At 47.2% G+C, this 21,450-nt stretch overlaps 7 protein-coding genes across 8 annotated transcripts; 3 read left to right on the top strand and 4 right to left on the bottom strand.

The window, feature by feature from the left end:
* Positions 1-773: 773 nt before the first annotated feature.
* On the bottom strand, positions 774-2,298 carry TrAFT101_009749 (uncharacterized protein). The gene is made up of 2 exons (XM_024905206.2): positions 1,897-2,298; positions 774-1,834 (listed from the first exon to the last, which is right to left on the bottom strand). Exons 1-2 carry the CDS (start codon positions 2,244-2,246, stop codon positions 955-957), a joined length of 1,230 nt encoding a protein of 409 aa, XP_024761319.1. The 5' UTR covers positions 2,247-2,298; the 3' UTR covers positions 774-954.
* Positions 2,299-2,659: 361 nt separating this feature from the next.
* TrAFT101_009748 (uncharacterized protein) lies at positions 2,660-3,915 on the bottom strand (the record flags this gene model as incomplete). Its single annotated transcript, XM_024903860.1, has 3 exons — positions 2,660-3,406; positions 3,462-3,542; positions 3,604-3,915. 3 exons carry the CDS (start codon positions 3,913-3,915, stop codon positions 2,660-2,662), a joined length of 1,140 nt encoding a protein of 379 aa, XP_024761320.1.
* A 1,992-nt stretch (positions 3,916-5,907) lies between these two features.
* On the top strand, positions 5,908-8,463 carry TrAFT101_009747 (uncharacterized protein). The gene has a single exon (XM_024908077.2). It carries the CDS (start codon positions 6,014-6,016, stop codon positions 8,168-8,170), a length of 2,157 nt encoding a protein of 718 aa, XP_024761321.1. The 5' UTR covers positions 5,908-6,013; the 3' UTR covers positions 8,171-8,463.
* On the bottom strand, positions 8,047-10,513 carry TrAFT101_009746 (uncharacterized protein). Of its 2 annotated transcripts, XM_024908078.2 has the most exons (5): positions 10,058-10,513; positions 9,541-9,927; positions 9,235-9,436; positions 8,909-9,154; positions 8,047-8,816 (listed from the first exon to the last, which is right to left on the bottom strand). In XM_024908078.2, the coding sequence occupies exons 1-5, from the start codon at positions 10,158-10,160 to the stop codon at positions 8,606-8,608; spliced, it is 1,149 nt and encodes a 382-aa protein (XP_024761322.1). In that variant the 5' UTR covers positions 10,161-10,513; the 3' UTR covers positions 8,047-8,605. The 2 variants fall into 2 exon arrangements, with proteins under 2 accessions (XP_024761322.1, XP_065984870.1); XM_066128749.1 differs by having other exon boundaries at positions 8,047-9,154.
* Positions 10,514-12,717: 2,204 nt separating this feature from the next.
* TrAFT101_009745 (uncharacterized protein) lies at positions 12,718-13,883 on the top strand (the record flags this gene model as incomplete). The annotated part of the gene is made up of 4 exons (XM_066128748.1): positions 12,718-12,803; positions 12,865-12,881; positions 12,995-13,084; positions 13,459-13,883. 4 exons carry the CDS (start codon positions 12,718-12,720, stop codon positions 13,680-13,682), a joined length of 417 nt encoding a protein of 138 aa, XP_065984869.1. The 3' UTR covers positions 13,683-13,883.
* Positions 13,884-15,005: 1,122 nt separating this feature from the next.
* Positions 15,006-17,976, top strand: TrAFT101_009744 (uncharacterized protein). Its single transcript, XM_024909774.2, has 4 exons — positions 15,006-16,312; positions 16,362-16,612; positions 16,665-16,748; positions 16,805-17,976. Exons 1-4 carry the CDS (start codon positions 15,833-15,835, stop codon positions 17,610-17,612), a joined length of 1,623 nt encoding a protein of 540 aa, XP_024761324.2. The 5' UTR covers positions 15,006-15,832; the 3' UTR covers positions 17,613-17,976.
* Positions 17,977-18,676: 700 nt separating this feature from the next.
* TrAFT101_009743 (uncharacterized protein) lies at positions 18,677-21,217 on the bottom strand. Its single transcript, XM_024900000.2, has 6 exons — positions 20,976-21,217; positions 20,835-20,903; positions 20,222-20,764; positions 19,925-20,152; positions 19,562-19,845; positions 18,677-19,496 (listed from the first exon to the last, which is right to left on the bottom strand). The coding sequence occupies exons 1-6, from the start codon at positions 21,167-21,169 to the stop codon at positions 18,862-18,864; spliced, it is 1,953 nt and encodes a 650-aa protein (XP_024761325.1). The 5' UTR covers positions 21,170-21,217; the 3' UTR covers positions 18,677-18,861.
* Positions 21,218-21,450: the final 233 nt, after the last annotated feature.

The raw sequence follows: 21,450 nt of genomic DNA, 5'->3' as shown, positions 1-21,450 counted from the left end.
GCATAGGAATCTCAGTTCCGTCATGTCATACATTAATCCCACTGTATTAGCTAATGCCTTTCCACAAGGCATTTCTTTCCGAGGAAAACAATCCTCCAAGGTGTCTTGCGATTTGGCCACGTAGCGCCAGCTTTCCAGACCAGCGTTTAAGGTTGCTATAGTCAACACACATTGATTTGTGAATTTACTACTCCGTAGCCGTTTTTTTTCTTCTCTTTTTCTTTAGTCTAATTGTAGTTTTTACTGATAGGATTATGCGGGGCAGGCGTACAAGTCAGCCAAGCGCAGCCCGATGTCTTGAATCCTACTGGCTGAAACTGCTTCTTTAGGGAAGTACTGACAAACACACAGCTGCTAGTATAAGCATTCGGAACGCTCTGTCTTACCAAGATAGCTGACCGCTGTTGAAGTGGCTGTGCGACTCAAAACTACATACTGTGTAATAGATGCAAGATGTGGTATTAAAGTGCTCATAGTAAACTACGCACGGTGGTCTGTGAGACGGTCCAACGAGCAGCATTACCCGCCCCCTTACTTGGCCTTACTTCATACCATTCCTCTTATTAATGTTCAGCGGATCAACGGCCATATATACCCCATTTGATTATGTTATAGAGAAGTAAAAAGAAGTATTACGTATTAATAACGATGCTGATGAACAATTATCGAAAGGTGTCCGTAATAAGACGCATTCCCTTCGAAGCATGCATAAAGCACCGTCTTGGTGGAAATATCACCGAGAAAGCTTTTCGTTGGAAATTTACCAGCTTTGAGCAGGACCATAACAGATTTATTTATTACATAGAGCTTGAACAAAATACTCCTAAGCAGAACCTTATTGTTATAGCTCTTAGGGTTCTAGTAGAATACCATATATTTGATGTTATTTCGGATCATTTAGCTGCTGCGCATCAGTCCGCCTATCCCCTTCAAAACGTCTTGCTAAATGCATCTTCAGCTGTTCTGTAATTGCCTTGGAGGCAAGCCCATTCGCGCCATCATGAGTTCTGATCGTCTCCGCTCTTCTTCCGATAATGGAAACCTTCTAAGGCGCCCTGAGTAGACCGGTTCCATTTGTTCGCAGACGTGCCAGATGCGCCGACGATTGGCAATGCTCATAAACGGGCCGCGCATCCACAGACGCGGGGTTGTCTCTTGGTCCACCCACCGGACGAGAGACTTGTAGTCGACATTGTGGAAAAAGGTTTGCGACTCATCATCAAAAAGTGATAGTAACTCAAAGCTCCAGGGCATATGGATTGGGAGATATTGTTTCCAGAACGGCTTGTCTTCCACCAAAGCATCAATAGTTGGTGATGCCAAGGCCAATTGAAATAGAGACTCTGGAGTCAACATGTTGCAGGTCTTGGCCAATAACTCCAACGGCAGTCTCTGAAAAATATCTGCGCCGGCACGACGCAAGCGATCAGAAGGGCTGACCACTTGAGTACACTTCATCCATCTGTCTCGAATCAGTGCAGTGGTTTTCTTCAATGTAGCTGTTGGGTGGATAACGACAAATTCTTTCCCCGCTTCAGAAAACCACCACTGATCACAAGCTGGGCCGGGGTTACCATAATCGAGCTTGTTTAGGCGACTGGCGAACATGGGATGGGCGGCCCGCATAGTGGTGTACAACTTCAATTTGTTCAAGCCATTGATTCCAGCTTTGCCTTCGAGAACCGTCCCGAGAATCTCAAAACAGGGCCAGTGAAACGGAAAGCTGCCGTCGTAGGCGACTATCTCAGCTTGTGGGTCAAAGTTGGGATCGTCACCTTTATCGACGTCAACCTGAGCGGAATCGTAATATCTGCCAACGCCTGAAACACACCCACTGCAAAGGTCAGACTTTCTGCAAGTTTTGGGATTAAAGCAAGCAATATCACTTCTTCTTACACTTCTTCTCCTGTCTCTTCGTCTTCACCCTTCATTAGGATATGAAGATCTTCCAACCAGGCTGTCTTTCTTGAAGATATAACATCAGGGTCGTATGAGCCATCTTCCAGTTCATCTTCCGCTGTTATCTTTTCTATAGATGCTGCATCAGCCGCCCCATTATTGCCAGTCTCAGCTGTTGCATCTCCGCGATCATCTTCTGTGGACTGATTGGCGTGCGCTGAGCTGGACGACTGCGGTTGGCTAAGACCGTGGCGGCGAAAGAATCGCTGGCTGCGTGGCTTTTGCGCCACAGACAATGTGCAAAACGGTCCCCCACATATGGCACAATAGCAGTCCCAAGAACCCATGGCGTCTGTATAGATTTAGTATTGTTATAATGAGATGTGAATATTCACGTCCTTTTGCCTTGCCTAAATCACGCGGGAAAAATAAGACACATTTGTTGCTGGTTGATTACATTAGCGGCCTTAAACGGCTTAAGCGGAGAATAACTCAGCAGCCTTACTATACACGAGGCTAAAAATAGACAATGCCTTTTTTGGCTAAAGATTGCTATAGCGGCGAGTCTATTCAAGCTGTTAACTGATGATCATGTATTCTAAATACTACATGTGAAATATACATGAAGAGATTGGAATTAGTTATACTATTAATATACACTTAGCCATTGTAGATATTAGTCAAGAAATGCAATTTTTTATCCAATTACTTCAGGGGATAGAAGGCCATGCTTTGCGTCACTTCGTTCGACTAGTGTCTCCTATATGCCGAGAATCTGACAATATGCCGCTTTATCGCGGTCGTAGTCTGAATATATTCCCGTCCATACCATCCGGTCAGCACATCGTGGTAGATCTGGCATCTCTTTGTCATTGTCTAAACACTCAGGCAACGCCGCCTCCCATTGCGCCTCGGAGTGAGATTTCCATGGCTTTGGTAGTGGCCAGTCGCTAAAGTGCACGAGAAATGCCATATTTAGTTCATTAACTGGGTTCCATTCTTCCTCCTCGTCAGGCGCGAGGTATTTCCGGTGATCTTTTGCTCGGAACTCGCCTGTTAGGAGTGCTATGCGTCTGTGGGGGAGTATCATGGCCGAGTCTTTAAAAAGCTCGTTCATTACTTCCATATCGAACTCGCCACTTTGCGTAGCCTCATTAACAATCTTCTCGTATAAGTGAGTATTGGGCTCGATCAGCATGAGGTGTGATCCCAGGATCTGCGTTACAGTCCCGTTATTCCGTTCTGTAAGCCAATACGCGCGTGGCAAAGCCACAGGCGAATCAGGGGCAAGGAAGAGAGAGTCCATATTGTTGAGAACGAGCGAATCTGAATCAAATGCTAGGACTCTTGTATAATCAGTCAGGGCGAAGGCGTGGAATTTAGTCAGACTATCGCGCCAAGTCGAGTCGCCCTTTTCTGTAGAGAGAACATTGAAGGGGCGGAGAACGATATCGAGATGGCTGGATCGAAGGTTTCGAATAGCCTTTGCTTCTCGAGCTTTTGTCTTCTAAGGGAATAACTAGTTAACAGTCAAATTTTACAATTCGCTGGGAATATCCTACCTCATCATCCCAAGTTTTTGGATAGATTAGAACCATGTCATATTGAACACCCAAATTTTTCAGGCGGTTAAAGTTGATTACCTATTGACACAATGTTTAGTTCTTGGCACCGTATTTGTGCCCTAACGCAAGGTATACCCACGGTGTTGCATAAATAATCCAAGCTTGTAGCATATTGTGCGTAGGCAAATCGGGAGGCCATCTGCTCTGTTGTCGAGGGTAATTTGATATCTGGAGAGTTTGTTGTTGAGGGCAATTTGGTTACTGGAGAGTTCGTTGTCGAGGGCAATTTCGTATCTGGAGAGTCACTGTTGAAGGTTGGGTTGCCGAAAATATTTAGAAAACTAATGGGAATAGCACCATGCTTTCTCCAGAAAATCCCGTATGTTGTAAGAGCAATGAAGACAATAACGGCATACGTCACAACTGCAACTCGTCGGAAAGAGACTAGCATAGTAGTAGCAAGTAGTATGTTAATCGTGTATAAGTACCAAATAAATAACAAATGCAGATAATTTTTTAAAAGATAAAAACATCAACAAAACAACAGAGCTACTTACTCCGTGATCACCGAGTTGTCATATTCAACCGCACGAGGCTGTTCAGTTCTACAGCTATACTATTTTTAGCTTACAATTTCTTCACGATGATGACGCGTACAATACGCTCCTCCCAACAGGCATTGGTAATATGGGATAGGATGCGCTGCATTGGCGCTAGTTAATACGAGACTTCAAAAAAACCGTCCAACCAATGCCAGCATAGCTTCAGAATTTTTTCCCCCTCTTTCAAGGGATTGGAATTTTCAAAAGGGGCACTTCTGGCGATGACCTGATTCAACATCCTCGGCTAGACACGACCTCAAGTTGACGGGGAATGGGAGCCTTTGCACTCAGCATGTTTTGCTGCTAAACTTATACTAGTCCGTTATATTTTTCTTTAACCTTGAGTGCTATTATTTAATTTTGATCACATAAAGCAGTTGAGATTGGTTAGTTTTAGCTTTGTGTTAAACTGCTGCCGTTCCCCATACTCTTACTACGGCCCCATCGAGACCATGGAGAGAAATTTCTCTGTTGACCTATATCTGTATTACTAAAAAAACTTCATTCATACACTACATTTTCATGCACTTGGACCCTATTAGACCTGGCATATGAGGCTGTGGTGTTTCAGATGGCTATAGTTGCGGAGGCTATCGTGGCATATGTAGGCTTAGCTTACTTTGACGATGTTTTTCCGTGGACTGAAACAACAGGGCGAGTGATTTTGCCGACTCCCGCCAATTAGAAAATGGATTTGGTGAACGGACCAATAAACAATGCCTTCGTTGGTCCCATCAGCTAAGGTAGAAGAGAATTTGCATGCGTATACATCAATGCCAAAAAGGGCTCGATCCGAATCTCTTGTTCGCAAAGTCAATCCTAGGAGATTTTAGCACCCTGAGCAGGGATGTATTACGTAGTCCTTGGCATGTTTTTGGGGCTCTTGCCGGGGTTTTTATCTGCAGGGGTTTGTCTCTAGAATGCTACAACAGACATGTCATGTTGACCGAAAAAACATTTGTTTCAATTCTACAGTAGACAAAGTACATCTCACTTATTCTGTTTGTCTCGTCTAACGCTGTTTATATGTAGCTCTTGCACTTGCCTTTTTCTTGCAACAATGTGGATATGGAGATGAAGTCTGGTTATGTTTAAGCATCTAAACAGTAGTGATACGTACTATTGCCTGACAAAGACAAATATGGGGAAAAGCTTATTTCATTTTTACTGTTATGTTTATTTTATAGAGGCCGAAAGGATTGTTTACACTCTTGGCATCGAGTTTATGCGCAGTTAGCGGCGCGCCATAGAAAATTCGCTTAAACGTCTAAGTTGTTAGCGCAAGTGCATGTAGTTTCCGCCGCTTAAATCCGCGGCTTTTCGTGAAAGCAGTTCTGAAATCCATCCTTTTGTTTCTACTTTAGCAGGAGTTCCGAAAATCCAAGTTGAAGTGCTTTTTGCTTCTGCTTTGGTGATGCTCAGCATCGAGAACGAGTCAGTCGTGGCGAACTGAGATATGGTCCTGACACAGTTAGTTGCAGCATCTGACGAAGCGAGCCGCTCAGATGTCCAAGAATCCTTAATGAGCACAGTGTTCGTGGGTGTTGTTGATGAATGTTTGCCTTATGAACTACATAATGACGACAATATCAGACAACATTCAATTGAGGATCTTCCAAATTGATAACATATAGCTGCCAAAAGAAAAGGAAAACATCTCAGTTGGTATTACATGTACTTTGCGCCGTGTTTGCTTCCTTTTTTGAAGGAAAAGTGTCCAACGCCCAGTGACTGATTCTTTGGGAAAAGCCCAGCCCATACGCCCCACCTTTCTCCAGTAAAACCAATTGGGCTCGACGCGATTTGATTGGTCTCAATGCCGATAAGCTGATAACAGCATCCCTGCCAAAAAGTTTCAATTCCAGAAAAAGTTGCGACAAGCATCACCAACACCATAGCTGCGGCTCGGAGAAGCAGTTTCTAACACAGAGCGTCAACACCGCCAAAATGGACAAGCGAAAAGACAAAAAGAAGAATGGAGGCGCAGCTCCTCAGGCGCCCATCGCTGACGAGCGATTTGCCAGCTTTCAGACTGATCCTCGATTCCGGCTGCCGTCGAGAAAGCACATGAAGACGACCGTCGACAAACGATTTGCGGGCATGCTCAAGGACAATGACTTTACGGCCACTGCGCGAGTAGACAAATACGGACGAAAGATTAAATCAGACGCCAAGAAGAAAGCCCTGCAGAGGCTTTACCAGCTGGATGATGATGAGGAGAAGGAGGAGGAGAAAGGCAGCTCTGACGAAGAAGCGGCCGACAAGCTAAAGAAGGACGATGAAGATGAAGAAGATGATAGCGAAGAGGAGGAGGAAGAGGAAGATGACGTTGAAGTTGAAGATGATGAAGTCGTGCAAAGAGAGCTACAGGCTGCGGGCGTGAGACCTCGACGATATGACCCTGCTCGAGAGGGAGGTTTTTCATCTTCTGAAGAAGATTCAGACTCTGATGAAGACTCCGATGAAGAAGTGTTGGACCTAGCTACCGGTGGTGATATGCATAGATTGGAACGAGAAGAAATCGAAACCGGCGATGTCACAAATCGGATAGCCATTGTCAACCTCGATTGGGACCATGTCAAGTCAACAGACCTGATGGCTTTGTTCACCAGCTTCATCCCAGCCAACGAGAGCGGCAAGGTCCTGAACGTGTCCGTATACCCAAGTGAATTCGGAAAGGAGCGCATGCAGAGAGAAGAGCTCGAGGGACCGGCTAGAGAACTTTTCAAGAAGGGAAAGAAGAAGGAAGAAGAAGAGGACGAGAGCGCGTCTGACAGTGAGGCCGAAGAGGCTGCAATCAAGAAGCAGCTGCTCCAAGAGGGTGACGATCAAGATTTTGACAGCGATGCTTTGAGAGCATATCAGCTTGACAGGTTACGCTACTACTATGCTGTCATGACTTGCTCAAGTAAAAGTGTTGCACAAGCCATCTACGAGGCAACTGACGGAACTGAGTATCAATCTTCCTCTAACTTCATCGACCTACGATTTGTTCCGGACGACGTCACCTTCGACGACGAACCCAGAGATCAGTGCGACAAGGTCCCCGAATCGTACAAGCCCATTGAGTTTGTCACCAATGCGTTGCAAAGCTCAAAGGTGAAACTCACTTGGGACACGCGCCCCGAGGACATGAACCGCAAAGAATCCATCAAGAGAGCGTTTAAAGGAAGCCGAGCGGAGATTGATGAGCAAGATTTGAAAGCTTATCTCGCCGGAGACAGCGACAGCGAGGAGGATGAAGATGAAGTGGACGGCATCACCGAGCCCGCTGATGGTGAGCCCAAGCTGACCAAAAAGGAGCTCGCTCGACAAAAGATGCGCGAGGCTCTGGGGCTCGCACCCGAGCCGGAGTCCAAAAAGTCCAATGACGGGCCCGTTGGCGAAATGGAGGTTACTTTCACACCAGCTCTATCAGGCGAGAAGTCCAAAAAGGATGACAGAGAAGAAACAACAATTGAGAAGTACGCCCGCAAAGAGCGGGAGAGGAAAGAGAAGAAGCGACAAGCTGCCAAGGCTAAGCGTGAGGCTCTTGATGAGGATGACGAGGACGACGATGATGGTGGCATCCAAATTGCTCAAGGCGATGACGAGGATGACGGTGAAGATCTTGGCTTCAACGACCCCTTCTTCACCACTGACGATCCCGCCCCTCCGTCCAAGGCCTCTATCCGCAAGGAAGAGCGCTTGAAGAAGCGCAAGGCTCGTGAAGCTGCCGAAGCCCGCGACGCCGAAGAAAAAGCCCACCTCACCAAGGTCATGGCTGAAGACGCACAGGAAAACCAGGTGGATCATCTCGATCACTTCGATATGAATGAGATTCTACGCGCGGAGAAGCAAAAGGGCAAGAAGAAGAAGTATCAGAAGAAGACCAAGGCCGAAGTGGGCCTGCAGGAAGACTTCAAGATGGACGTCAAGGACGATCGTTTCAAGGCTGTGTTTGATAGCCACGAGTTTGCTATTGATCCTTCCAATCCGAAGTTCAAGGCTACTGAGGGAATGAAGAAGTTGTTGGAGGAGGGCAGAAAGAAGAGAAAGATGGCTGTCGGTGGAGACGAGGAGGATAGATCAAGTGGGAAGAAGAATAAAAAGGGACGGCGGTAAAGTGTTATGCTATTCGATTACATGTATATGAGAGCTATATCCCCATGAAAATAGAGCAGGAGGGAGTTGGCGTCTGTTTCAAGATGGCGTCTTAATTAATTTTGCATTAAATCATATTGTATAGTTATGTGCATATGGAGTATGGGCCTGCGAGATAAAAGGTTATCTAGTGCATAGACTTTCGCCGCGACATGTTAAATATATACTGTGATGCAAACCGTGAACTCTCTCAATACCAATCTTCCTCGCACAAGCTTAATGCAAAGGCCCAATTTGGATTATACCCAGACAACACAACACACCCTCTCATATGAAATCGCTTCTCTATAACTTCTATGGGTATCCGTGTAGTTTGAGCTGTCAATCTATCGCAATATACTATCGAGCTGAATCGATCTGAGCCAGTTGAATCGAGTCGAGTCGAATCGAGTTGATTCATAGCGCATCAAGAGGCTTTTGACCACTCCAAAAGTGCATCTTGCCGTACGCGTGGACTTTGGGATCTCGCATAGCTTGGCGACACTGCATGAAGAAGACTTCCATTTCGTTCTTCTCCCATCCGAGTAAGGGGAAATGGATGGCACCGACGGCGGGGAAGAATTCTTCGCAGGCGGTGCGATAGTACATGCCAACCAGACGCATAACCCTATAAGAGAGCAAAATGGGTGTTTTTTTAAAAACAAAGCTTATGAATAGATTATAAAAGTGTAGGGGGTTAAAAAGAATGTTGCAACTCACTTGTCTTTAGGCCATGTGCCGTATGGCAGCTTGATATAATTGTGCTGGATATTAACGAAGCCTGCCTCTTCCAAGTACTGCCCCCCGAAAACAGCCGCATGAGCATTCGTGCCAAACTTTGCGAATCCCTCGAGCAAAATCTCGGTAAATCGCTTAAGCGGCCAGTCATCCGGGACTGTGTCATCGTCAGAATGAACATCTCCGTCTACGTCTTGTAGCTCGATCCAACCACCAGGCTTCATATGGCTAAGATAGTCGGCATCAGTCACGGCAACATGTGTCTACCTTTTGGACTCAAACTACAGTCGTAGAAGGCCAATGCTTACTCGTATGCTTGCCTCAGAAGATCAACCGGTGATTTCATAACGGGTATCATGTTGCGCAGGTGGACAAAATCCCAGTTGTCGCCGTTGAGCCATTCGGCCTCGACATCATCGATGATAAATGTGACGTTTTGAGGAACCCAAGAGGGTTGGATGGGGCTCAGATCGATTCCTAAAACTTCGGCGCTGGGAAACCTATCGCCCACTACCATCTCATGTCACTACTTGTTCCAACTCGTGAAGCCGTTCCTCAGACCCGCGACGATGTAGCCAAGAGCTGACCGCGACGTATATTCCAGTTGAACTTACTTTCGATAGCCCATAAGCCCGTGCCAGTGCCCAAGTCGATAATCTTCTGAGGGTGAGTTCCAATGGGAGCGTAGTATAGCTTGCCGTCTGTCGCCTCCATCATCATAGTATGCAGCATATCCTCCCGATTCTGCTCGGTATCGTCATTAGGGATTGGATACCTTCCATGACGATAGCGATGGTACCGTCGGCCATTAACAAAACTATGCTGGAGGATGCTGGAATTCAGCGAGGTGGAATCCGAAAAGTTGCTGAGGGATTCGGCGTCGAATTCACTGGGCGAGAACTCGCCGTCCTCGTCGCTGCCACCGGGCTCGATGACGGCATCTCCGTGTAAGAGGCCCAGATCCTCAGCCGCAAGTTCCTCATCCAGGTGCCTCTGATTGTCTAACAGGCCCTTTGTCAATCACTTGCCAACCACATTACGAATACGATAAGAGGCATCCACGCAAAGGTTTCACAACGTCAATTAAAAAGGACGCATAGACGCCGCGGCTAAACCACAACAGAAGCTCACCTGAGTGTCCCGCAGGGCTTGATTTGTTGACAGGGCTTGACCTGGGAGCAGCACCGGCGGAGTCGCTTCGGCTGGATCTCTTACTCCCTGTAGGACTCCCCATGGCCGTTGCAGCAATAGTGGCGTAGAATCGTTTAATGTGCGCACGCAGCGCCAGGAGAAGAGGAGAGAGCGAGGGATCCAGAGCAACGCCAATCACGCAATCTGCAAGCACCAGGCAGCGGGGTCTGGGGATTTGAGAGCGGCGATCGCGAAATTGGCCGTAGGAAAGCACAGGCCCTCAGATCGATGTTAGCCAGATCACAGTGCCAACAGAGCTCGTTCGCGGCCCCCGGATATATGCCGCTGGGTCCAGAAACCAAGAAGCCGAAGTCGATCACGGGCCACTGCAACGAAAACGAAGCTGCTGTTGGAGCTCGAGAGCCGAAAGAGGGAGCAGTGTATGAAGGAAAGAAGAGAGAAGGAAGGCGAAGGGCCTGATCCTTCACGAGCTGAGACCAGGGCTACAGGCTTTGCCCAGGGCTTTGCATCTTCTCATTGGGCTTTGGCTGGCCAACCCTGCATGTCCCATGCATATTGCTTGCATATGAGGTAGTATAGCGGGCGCCAGCTCAATGCTACTCTGCTGCGTGCATTACACAAAGTGCGGAGACGCATCAGATTACAATGGGCTGCGACGGCTGCGGATGAGGATGCCAGATTGCATTTGGGCTGATCGGACTTGGTGAGCGAGAATAAATCATACTTGAGGTTGCATTTCTAAAAGTGACGCATCCAACAGCATCTGCCACGGCTCTTAGCGTCCAAAAGGGCTCAGCCTTGTGTTGGTATCTCGCTTACTGTACTCGATATATATGCTGCTAGCAGTATCAGTAAACAAACTTGGATGTGAAAAAGAAGGCGTTCCCTTTTACATATTGAAGTGAACGCTCCATGGCCTTGGACATCATCGGATACTTAAATATGCTGTGTAGAGATACATAGTATACAAAGTTGTGGTGCAATAGAGTTTCCAACATACTAGTGCCAAGCTACCCTAAACGGCATCTAGCAGTAATTTTTTGACATCTGGTTTGAAAGGGGTATGTATTAATCCTAGTAACAAACTGTTGATGAATATTTGGACGGTAACCTTGACGACTGAAATGGTTGCTCTAATACATTGCTTATTTATTAAGAATCATAAATACACACTATCAGTTATCGTTTACTGGGTAAAAGCCTTTCCAATTTTTTTTGGGGGAGTATGTATAAGAATGATTCTTGATAGATTTACTCTTTATGCAATTTAGGCAGACTTTCTTCTTCTTTTCCTTCTTCCTTGCCTCTCTCCTCATTTTCCTTCCCCTTATTTTCTTGTCGTTATATTAGGTAGCTCTATATTGGAATGCTGGCCGTCACTCCACCCCACAACCAGCTCAACTGGTCATGAACAACATCAATCAATCGTTACGAATGGCGTTTGACTTTGGCAGTGGAAAAGCTTTTCATTCAAAGCCGACTTCTTTTCCAGATCCTTACCTGATCCATTTCTTTCTTGTTAGCATTGAATGCACTCGACCATTTCTACTTCAAGTCTGCCGCAAAGGCCACGCTTTGAACAGTGAGTTATGGTGAATGTTAGGCCGAGGAATTCGAACGACGGCTTATACTCCACTGTAGAGTTCCGACTCGCACACACCAACAGGTTTTCGCCTTGGGTCATCTTAGCGAAATAGCCGAGACAGTCCACACTTTGTGTAGCCTTGGCCTTACCGGCTTGTTGGACGACCTTGGCCTGAATAAAGCGTTCCGTGTCTGAGATTGCATATTTTTTTTTTTAAAAAAAAAAAATATTCCTATGAGAAGTTGATTAATAGACACCATTCGTAATCCTAGCTTTTTTCTTTTTTTTTTTTTCTTCCAACAGCGCCACTTTGCGAGGCACGGCATATAAGTGTTTATGCCAAATGCTAGTATGGGGTAGTATACCCAAATGCAAAAAAAAAAATGTTGGATATGCGCGTCTCCTGTAGATTAAAAGTGTCATCTGTATGATAATACTCATTTCTATCAGTGAATAAACGGTAATTGAAAGACACATGTGTTATCGACCCCCTCTCATATTTTCGTGGTCCATTACTCTGTATATGTCCAAGGTACGTAAAGTGTTTACTAAGGCGCTCAAATGATTTCGGTAAAGGGGCAGTCAGAGCTCCTCAAGTTAACACAGCATGTGAAGATAGCTGTATAGCGGCGAGATTCGAACGCAATTGTTAGGCGTTTGTGATAACTATGCGTTGGCAATGATGCAATTAATGAGCTTTCGGCGAGGCTTCGCGCTAATTTAGTATTCCTGGGCCATTTCATGTTGTCACACAAGACATTTTACAAGTCTACTAGTACGAGTACGAAGTAGTTCTATATGCCAAACTTCCTCCCTTACATCCTCTCCCGTGTTATTTAGTGACGAAATCCAATCAGTGAGCTTTCAAGAGCAGCTAATGCTGAGACGGATGCCATCTGAATCATATGGGCTGATGTCTGCATTCAAGTTGATAAATGATGGATGTGCTCCAGCATGGTGGCGTTATTGGTCTCCCTTTAAAGAGCATACATGCACGGTGGCTACACCAACTTGCACGGGCATAGAGCGCACTTTGCTTTTGTCTATAGCGCAAATGTACGCGCTCCCTTTAGGAAAGCCTTCAAGCACGATTCCCGATACGATTGAGCATCTGTGCGCCGCGGCGTTGGTGCAAGCAAGGTGGGTAATGCTAGGCTTTCCTCAAGTCGTTAGCCAATCTTTACAGAGCTGATATGAGAAGATCCGGAATCATCGAGGGTTAGTAGCACCGGCTAACCACTATGTCTGCCATGTTGTTGTTACCGGGGGCGCTATCCGCGTGCATACGGCTGAGATTCCTGCCGTCGCCCCCAATATGACCTATCGCGAAGTGGCTGTCATTGCCACCGAGAAACGTGCGTCCAAGCGTGCCGCCACCACTATAACTGACTCTGAGGTTATGTGGAAGAAGGTCTTGGTTGGTATGTCATGAAGCCCATTCATCGCATCAACTTGCCCTCGTTGGCAGAAGCGTCTGGTTGCACGGCTAAGCGGAGTTGTGAAAAGGGGTACAATTACCCGATATATCATGTTCATTTCATTATACAGTCGCCACTGCGCAATCTATGAAGTAGAGGCTTGGCTACGGAGAGTATCATTAGAGCCTAGAGTTTGTTATTAAGCGGCGCCGCTGTAGAGAAGTGCCGAGAATCTCTGAAGCCACCGCGATCCCAACGGAAAATTATATCTATATCCATCGTAAATCAAAGCCGAACTAGACTATTCCCCGCCAAGTTTTCCATGGCTTTGTATCCGCAAAGTTCATGCTTCGTGCCAACTAATATCCTTTGACAAGGGGCTTTTACGGCACTCATCGCTGCCGATGAGCATGGATCATGGCCTCGGCTCAGGCATCGCTTGAATGAGATGAATGGAGACAGGAACGCCCTCCACACCAGTTCCCCACCTTCACAGCCAGCTCTCAGCAGCTTTGGTCGGCCGACCCACCATGCCAATCGCCGCCGTCAAGTCCAAAATCACGGGGCATTAGGCGTGCGGGCGACGCTCCAGTTGGATTGAGATCGGACACAGCAAACATGACAAGCTCATTTGGAAAGTAATGAGAAAAGTGACAGACCCTGGGGGAGCAGCAAATGATTGGGCATCCACCTCTCATTGAGCATCACAGGTGACTGCAGGGCGGTACGGGGTCGCATCAAAAGCAGGGAGATGAGCACCAGGTAGACAGGAGCCAAAGTAAACAAGAGGCGCAGTGTTCGCCGTGTTCAGTTAAAACACTTGCATGAATCCGAAGGGAGAGGAGAGCCGAGTTAGAGTGAGTGCTACAGTCTATCAGCCCCCCATTATGTGTTTGCTAACAGGCAAACAGCTTGGCAACCGAAAGAAGAGCAGGCTGCTAGTATATGCCCTTCACTGTAGTTGCTACGAGAAACAAGAGCAAAAGCCTAGCTTCATCCGCTAAACGCCGCCGCGATCAGGGGCACCAGACGCATTTCGTAGCTGTATGCCAGGATGAGAGCGGATGCAAGCAGGCTAATACGAGCGAGGCTGAAGACGCCCTGTCGAGCATCCCGGACAGGATGCCAGAAAAGTGATCGATCTCATTTAGTATTCTCATCACCCATTACCTCTGATCAATGACTGCGATCAACCTTATCGCCTGCTGGTTGCACGTCATGCAGCCAGACTAACGCTTCGCCCAGAGGACGCCATGATACTATGATAAACCAGCATCACCACTCATGCGGTATAGCTTCAGCGCGCTCAACCTGAGCTGGACAGCCGACAAGGTTTCTTAGCGGACACTCGGCCCGCACTGTCGCACCGCGGCCATCGCCTTTGCGTGGCTGCTCAGAGCTTTTCACACCTGCGCTAAGATGGAGATCCTTGCTAGTGGCGCTCTACCGGACCAGGCACAGCAGCGTGTTAGTCTAGGTATTTTGCGTTCAGCTTTAACCAGGCCTGGGATCTGAGTTCCACTGGTTCCTTGCTTGGCCTCAGCTCTCATCTACGTGGTTGGAGCACGCTAAGAGTGGTTGTCCAAGCCAGTCGTGACGATCAAATCTTAAATTGCCAACTAGAAGAGCGAAGCTGCACATTCGAGTGCCATCTACGTAGTTCTGAACTGAACTGGCACGATAGTTATCTGTACCTTGTAAACGTCCATTGACAAGCGAGGGCGTGGCAGCGTGACGCAGAGGGGGCCACCCTTGTATGTCTCACAGTTCCCACAACTGGTGGCTGATCGATATCTTGGACACGTTGAGACTCGACCAGCAGAATCAACCAATAAAGGACCATGACAATCACAGCATGACTTTGACCGAAAAGAAGAAAAAAGTGACCGATAGCATAGCATTCCTAATTGCCGTAGTTGGCAATGCTGTTTCTTCACAGACACGCATTGTACCTCGTCCAAGGGCCGGCAAAAAACCACAACAACAGTCTTAAACGCAGGGAGCAACTCTGCAACTGTGCGGTCTCCGAGACCTCCCTCGAATAGTGGTGCTGCTTCAGACCTTGCGTTGGGGCCCTATGCACGACCCTTGTAAAGGGAGCCCGCTTTAACTCGGTAACCCATGGAGAGAGAGAAAAAAAAAAGAGGCGTTCACAACGGCAGTTGACCTTTTTTTCCTAAACTTCTTGCATGTGTCCTGGGGGAGAGGGATCCTAGCCCTTCTTGGCTCCTTTTTTTTTTCCTGGCAACTTCTTAGCCGCTATACCCCGTTCTCATCATGATCGACATGGAAAAGCAAAATACAAACGGGCGTTTGCTAGCCGCCACTTAGTTCGAGAAGGTCTTGTTCCCACCCACACGTGTGTCGGAGCTTTTTTCCTTTCTTCCTGTTGCCCAGGAACACAAGGAGAGACAGGCACAGGGAAGTTTTGTATCTCGATACAACCCTTTTCTTTCTTTTTCCTTTCCCTATTTATGACTTACTCCTCCACCTGCCACGAGGTTTTCATGTTGCCCCCCTTCCATTGGCAGCCCTCGTCAGTTGTCGAGTACATAAATCCCCGTTGGCTTCCCTTGTCACACGCCTGTTGTGTTGGACAGCCGTTCGCTCCTTTTTCTCCTTAGCATCTATTATTCTTTTTCAGGACGTTTTTCCCTTCCTATTATCTCAGTATTCACCAATCTTTTCTTGTCTCATACCTTCGGTTTATGTTTCTCCTCTTGTTGATATAACGACCAAGGCTTCAAAGCAATGGGTTCAGAGTTTGGTATCACAAAAGATACCAAGCCCGAGCTTCGGCTCGGTGCTGTGGGCATCTTCTGGATAGTCTTCGCCATCACTTGGACTGTCGTCCTCTTTGGCGGCATGACCTTCCTCTGGATTCGACGCGAGATGCCCATTCTGAGGATCAGAGGCTTGCCGCTATCCTTTGCAGCGATAAGTCTGATGCATGCGTACTGGATTGCTGTTCAACTTGGCTACTGGTATGGGGCGTTGATGCCTGAAGTCGCTGAGTTTTGGATCATGGGCATCTGGTTCCCCTTTGGAATTGCTCTGTTCCACGCCGCCAACAGCAGATTCCTCTATGTTGCCGACGCCCAGAAGAAGTTCATTCAAAGGACTCAAACTCCGGCCCTACCTGTGGCCCGTGGAAATCTTCTGGGCCGATGGAAACAGTTGGATTACAGCCGCCGAACACTTATCCTGGTTTTTACTGGCATGGCCCTTCACGTAAGCGAATTGCTTCGAGCCTAAGCACCATTAGCTAACTGAACATTAGGCACTTATCACAATCTTCATGTTTCTCATCTCCCGCAAGTTTCACGACTCCTTTGGTATCGCTGGCACTGAAGTCCACGGCAACAGCATGGAGCGAAAGGCGGCTCAGGGCCGTGGCTGGGAGTGGTGGCCCTCTATCTTTTGGCAAATGTTCTGGGCCTGGGTTGTTGCTCCTTACATCCTCTTCCGTGCGCGTAAACTCCGCGACACTCAAGGATGGAGATTCCAAACAATTGCTTGCTGTATCTCCAAGTATGTTATCCCGATGAGCGTTTGCTAGGTTACTCACTAACATCCTCAACAGTCTTCACGCTGCACCCATGTGGCTGATTGCCTTGTACGTTCCTGCAATGGAGCCCGTCAACAACTACTTCATTCCTCCACAGTGGTAAGTTGGAAGCCTTAAAACCCAAGTGTTGGCATCCATCTGACTTGAGGCCTTAGGATCGCCGTCTCCATTATGCTGCTCGAAATCTTCACCGTCTTTGTACCCATCATCGAAGTTTTCAAGCAACAAGGTCTGACTCAAGAAACTCTAAACTCCATCGCCCGCTGGGAGTCACGAAAGAAGGGATTCAGCGGCGCCGACAAATCCATCAACTCAGACTCGACAAGGTCCTCATGGCGAATGGGAGCAGCCTCTGTTCACACCAACCACAGCTCTAGCGGAAGCATCTTAACCATGGAGGCCCTTGAACATACACTGTGCAAGAATCCCGAGCCGCTGCAGCAATTCTCGGCCCTTCGAGACTTTTCAGGAGAGAACATTGCTTTCCTCACAAGTGTCAAGGAATGGAAGGCCACCTACTTCCCCGCTGGCAAATCATCAGAAAAGGACGAGGGTCTATCTGTCAAAGAGTTGCCCCGCGAGTGCTTCGAAAGCGCGCTCAAGATCTACGTCGAATTTATCAGTGCGACTCACGCCGAGTTCCAGATCAACCTCTCCTCCACAGACTTCAAGAGCCTCCAAGTCGTGTTTGAACACGCCGCACGTGTCATCTGCGGCAGCGAACGCAGCGCCAGCACCGATCCTTGCACTCCCTTCGATGACACTCCCCACCGTGTTGACTCTGGGAGCACCCTCAATATTGTTCGCTACTGGGGCGAAGTCCCTCCCGAGTTCAGTGAGAATGTGTTTGACGACGCCGAACTAAGCATCAAGTACCTGGTTCTGACAAACACTTGGCCTAAATTCATCAAGGAGAGGAGATCCTTTGATATGGCTAGCACTATTGAGGCCGGCAGCAACTAAACACGCAATTACACGCACCATCAAAACAGGTCAATATTCGGTCTAGGACTATATATCGCATCTTCTAAAGCGAAAATAATTATGTTATTGTGGGACAAGTACATGGACTAGGAAATGGTTATTCTTTTACTCTTCCATTCTCTCATTCTTCGTTTTAATACGCAAGAATACTATTTTATTCTATTACTTTTTTTTTTATCAGACATGGGCGTTGCGAATGTGAATTTACTACTAGGTATTATGTGGGTATGACTTGGAGGGTCGGTTTGAGCGTTTGAGATAAAGCTATGAATACTTCTAGCACAATGATATCCATTAGCTAATTAAAAAAAAAGAAGAAATTAAATATTCCTTTCCTAATCGCTGTTAATTGTTATGATGACGACTCTAGCTGATTGCTCTGTCCTAGGATAGCTGGAAGTCCCGGAATCGCTCTTTCAAGGGTACCTTGTCACTTCCCAGGGCACAGGCAACTCACTATTTCGCTTGCCATGTGAAGTGGAGAAGGGGATCCGCAGTACGAAACACCCTCAATCGGCCGTCGCGATTAGATTGGGCTGAAGTCTCCTTTTGAGGAAGGTGATTGACCAATCCATGCCTCGTGCTGATGCGGTTTTGCGAATATCGATGCGCCGATCGATGGAAGATTTCGATATGTGATGAGTGGTATCGTCGCCACGATCGTGGAAATAGGGGTCGATCGCCGATTTACAGAGATTTATAGAGGCGGCGAATCGACATTGCTTATGCAGGATATTCGGGTTATTTCGGACAATATAAAGCGCATGCTTCAAATTAAAAGCTTGTTGCTAAACGGCTGGAAGATGTTCCTGACCAAAGAGAGACTTCTAATGAAGTATACATGTATGAACGAATCAAGATGGTAAACTATTGCGCTAAAAGGGGCGCTCTTCTGGTTGAGTTGGTAAAATCTTCCTATAATAAAGATCATATTTATAAATTAGATACATAAATTAAACGGCTATTGGTTTGATATAAGTCGCAAAGGCAGGCACAGTAAAGGGCTGTACTCGGCCCTAGATCCAGTGACAAATGCACTTGTCCTTATATGAAAAGTGTCAATTCAACAAATAAGTATAAAGAAATATGAGAAAATTCTCATGAAAATCGTAGTCTATGGGCTTTTAATGAATTATATCCGGGTATCTATATAACAACCCCCTGCTATCTCTCTCATCCTGCCATATCTCACATCTTATGCAACGCCACTAAACGTATCACGTCTCAGTCATGGCACCGCCGCAAAGTTTGGATTATACGTCGTCATAAAATCCGGCCAGAGCGCATCTTCAAACTCATACTCCTGCCAGAACACAGCATCCGAGTCCTGAAGCAACTCGCCAGCAGGCTGCTGCATTTCAGACATTGGCGGCTGCTGCTCTAGGGGTATTCGTGACAGATACCACTGTCGAATCCACCGAAGCTTGAAACTCAGTCTGCAAAACTGGGCATCGCCTCCGTCTAACAGGCGCCGTCTACGGCCAGCTTCTTTGGCCCAAGTATCTGCTTCTTCAAACCTCTCGCTCAGACGCTTCGTTACGTCGGCAAAGTCGAGCTTTCTCCGGGCCATGATAGGTTGCCAGTCTATAGATGGATCCAAGAGGAGCAGCCGAGAGCTAGTAACGATGGCAAAGGCTAGTAATCCTGTAACTGAGGCAGGTAGGCCAGGTAACTCGTTAGGGTGAATAGACAAAATGGCATCGAAGAAATCGACAGCGGCAAGTAGGCATTTCCAAATGGTATCAAAACGTTGCAGCGGCTCTGGATGTAAAGAGCCCATTTCAACGATAATAGGAGACTGCGCAGGGATGGCTGGCTCGGCAAGGCGCATCAGAGTCACATGGTAATACGCCTTGAATATGTCTTTGGTAACGGCTAGTTAGTGGCGGACATCGAAATATGGCTTTAGATATATAGATAGAACTTACGTTTGTTCTTAACACTTTCAGGCTGCATGCAGATAAATTCGTAGAGCTCTCGGCGAACATTGTTAATAACCATATCCATGGGAGACAAGTAGGCACTAGATCCAGTGTCAACCACGTCAAACCCAGGCAGCATGCTGTAAGCACGATCAGCGACGCGCTGCATCCTGACCAGTGCCACTAGAAACGTATCTGAATCTAGAGAAGACTCAGCTATCGATTCGCAGCACTGTGAAAGGTAGTTGTTCCAAGGAAAGGTAGTTCCGCGTTTGAACAAGGCAGAGATGCTGTAACTCGTTAGTACAAACACCAGTTAGCAAATGAAAGTATAAATCCACAAAACTCGACAAAATGAAGGGCTCTTACAGTGACGTAGCATGATAAAGTCCCAGAACAGCCCGTTTCTCATCGGCAGTATGGCACCTAACTTTTGGCGCATTTTTGTTGAGTGTCGCCCAGGCTTCTCCCAACAGAGATTTGGGATGTAATCTGGTAGTTTCCGGTGACTTGTCCAGCTTCAGGTCCATAGCCAATGCAGTGGCCAAATGCATGAAGTTTGTCGCCTCTGTTCTCATGTAGAAATGGAAATCGGCCCTATCGTTGTGATACTCTCAGCATGGCCAACCTAGCATTTGGCGAGAGATTAAGTTTCTAGAATCTTACCAAGCTAGATGAATAAGGATAGCTTGCAGAAGTGCCAAGTTCTTCTCTTGCTTTACAACCATCCTATCGGCAATGTACTGACGGAACCAATTCTCCACACCCTGCTGAGTTGCCGTCGATTGGGGAGCCACGGCAGCCATAATCGTCCAGAAGAGACATCGCGATGTTGCATATAAATTACGTGGATCCATATCTTCCGGAATGATGACGAAAGGATAATTGGGCATGAACTCACGCCGGTAGATGTTAAAGTATGAATGAGCTTCTTCTAGACTGAAGCTAAAGCCCGGGATCAACTGAAACGTTGTTGAAGAGTCAGAGGGGATAGAGAGTGGGAAGTGAGGAACTTTGGAGGCAGCTTGGGTTGACCGTGATTTCTGCACTGCATCTTGCAGTGGCTGTGATAGAGGTATGTTTGACACATCGCCCACTACGATTGTATCGTGACTCTCAGGAGTTAAAGGAGGTGAATTTTGCAGTTTCTGAGTAGACGCAATCATTGACACCAAGCTGTCAATCTTCCTCTCCAGCTGAGCCACACGTCTGTAGACGATAAGTAAGCAGAAGAAGGAGAAGACCAATGGTTCAAATTGGCAATATGATGATGACATACGTCGATTTCCCCCTCTTCTTTCGCTGTACCGGCGCCGGCACATGGCAGGGAATCTTCATGCGGCCGCATCTAGATCGCCAGCGCATGCCAAGTCAGCATCAGATCCATCCATACACATTCGTTTCTCACACAACCACATACCGGATACAGCTGGTATCCTGCAAGTGGCCCGCGCCGGATGCCGGCCATCGACATTTCATCTTTAGCCGGGCACAGTTGGCACAGGCCCGGGTTTTCGGCGGCTCCGCATCTGCCGGACGGCTCCCGGGGCCGATTTCAGAGGACCGAGTCGTGATGCCGGTTCCATTGGCCTGAGCTGCTGAATCACCATCCATAACTGCACAAAGATTTGTAAAAAACTTTGATGTTGTGATCGATTCACTAAAAGACCAATTAAATGATTGTAGAGAAAAAAATTACAAGCAGCCTTGTTCACCCTTTCAGAAGCCACGCTCAAGGAGGAAGTTTACGGTAGTTCGGGTGTCATTATAATGTCCGTAATCCGAATTTAGCAGCGCGCAAAATCACGTGTTTACGGCATTACGGTATACGGGAGTTATCTTAAGGACCGGTTCCGTAAACTTCAGCTTCTTGCCTTATTCGGACTATGATGCCC

This window comes from Trichoderma asperellum, chromosome 6 (genome assembly GCF_020647865.1).
Source record: "Trichoderma asperellum chromosome 6, complete sequence".
Lineage (NCBI taxonomy): Eukaryota > Fungi > Ascomycota > Sordariomycetes > Hypocreales > Hypocreaceae > Trichoderma > Trichoderma asperellum.
The sequence above is the reverse complement of the archived record's forward strand: the minus strand, read 5'-3'. Positions and strand labels throughout refer to the sequence as shown.

Bases quoted from the DNA above. Each gene is read 5' to 3' on its own strand.
- TrAFT101_009749 (XM_024905206.2), bottom strand. From the start codon at position 2,246: ATGGGTTCTTGGGACTGCTATTGTGCCATATGTGGGGGACCGTTTTGC. The intron at 1,835-1,896 runs GTAAGAAGAAGT...TGACCTTTGCAG, and splicing joins GAAGAGACAGGAGAAGAAGT to TGGGTGTGTTTCAGGCGTTG.
- TrAFT101_009747 (XM_024908077.2), top strand. From the start codon at position 6,014: ATGGACAAGCGAAAAGACAAAAAGAAGAATGGAGGCGCAGCTCCTCAG.
- TrAFT101_009746 (XM_024908078.2), bottom strand. From the start codon at position 10,160: ATGGGGAGTCCTACAGGGAGTAAGAGATCCAGCCGAAGCGACTCCGCC. The intron at 9,437-9,540 runs GTAAGTTCAACT...ATGAGATGGTAG, and splicing joins GGGCTTATGGGCTATCGAAA to TGGGCGATAGGTTTCCCAGC. The intron at 9,155-9,234 runs GTAAGCATTGGC...CGACTATCTTAG, and splicing joins CTTCTGAGGCAAGCATACGA to CCATATGAAGCCTGGTGGTT.
- TrAFT101_009744 (XM_024909774.2), top strand. From the start codon at position 15,833: ATGGGTTCAGAGTTTGGTATCACAAAAGATACCAAGCCCGAGCTTCGG. The intron at 16,313-16,361 runs GTAAGCGAATTG...ACTGAACATTAG, and splicing joins TTACTGGCATGGCCCTTCAC to GCACTTATCACAATCTTCAT. The intron at 16,749-16,804 runs GTAAGTTGGAAG...TTGAGGCCTTAG, and splicing joins TACTTCATTCCTCCACAGTG to GATCGCCGTCTCCATTATGC.
- TrAFT101_009743 (XM_024900000.2), bottom strand. From the start codon at position 21,169: ATGGATGGTGATTCAGCAGCTCAGGCCAATGGAACCGGCATCACGACT. The intron at 20,904-20,975 runs GTATGTGGTTGT...CTGGCGATCTAG, and splicing joins CAGGATACCAGCTGTATCCG to ATGCGGCCGCATGAAGATTC. The intron at 20,765-20,834 runs GTATGTCATCAT...TATCGTCTACAG, and splicing joins AAGAAGAGGGGGAAATCGAC to ACGTGTGGCTCAGCTGGAGA.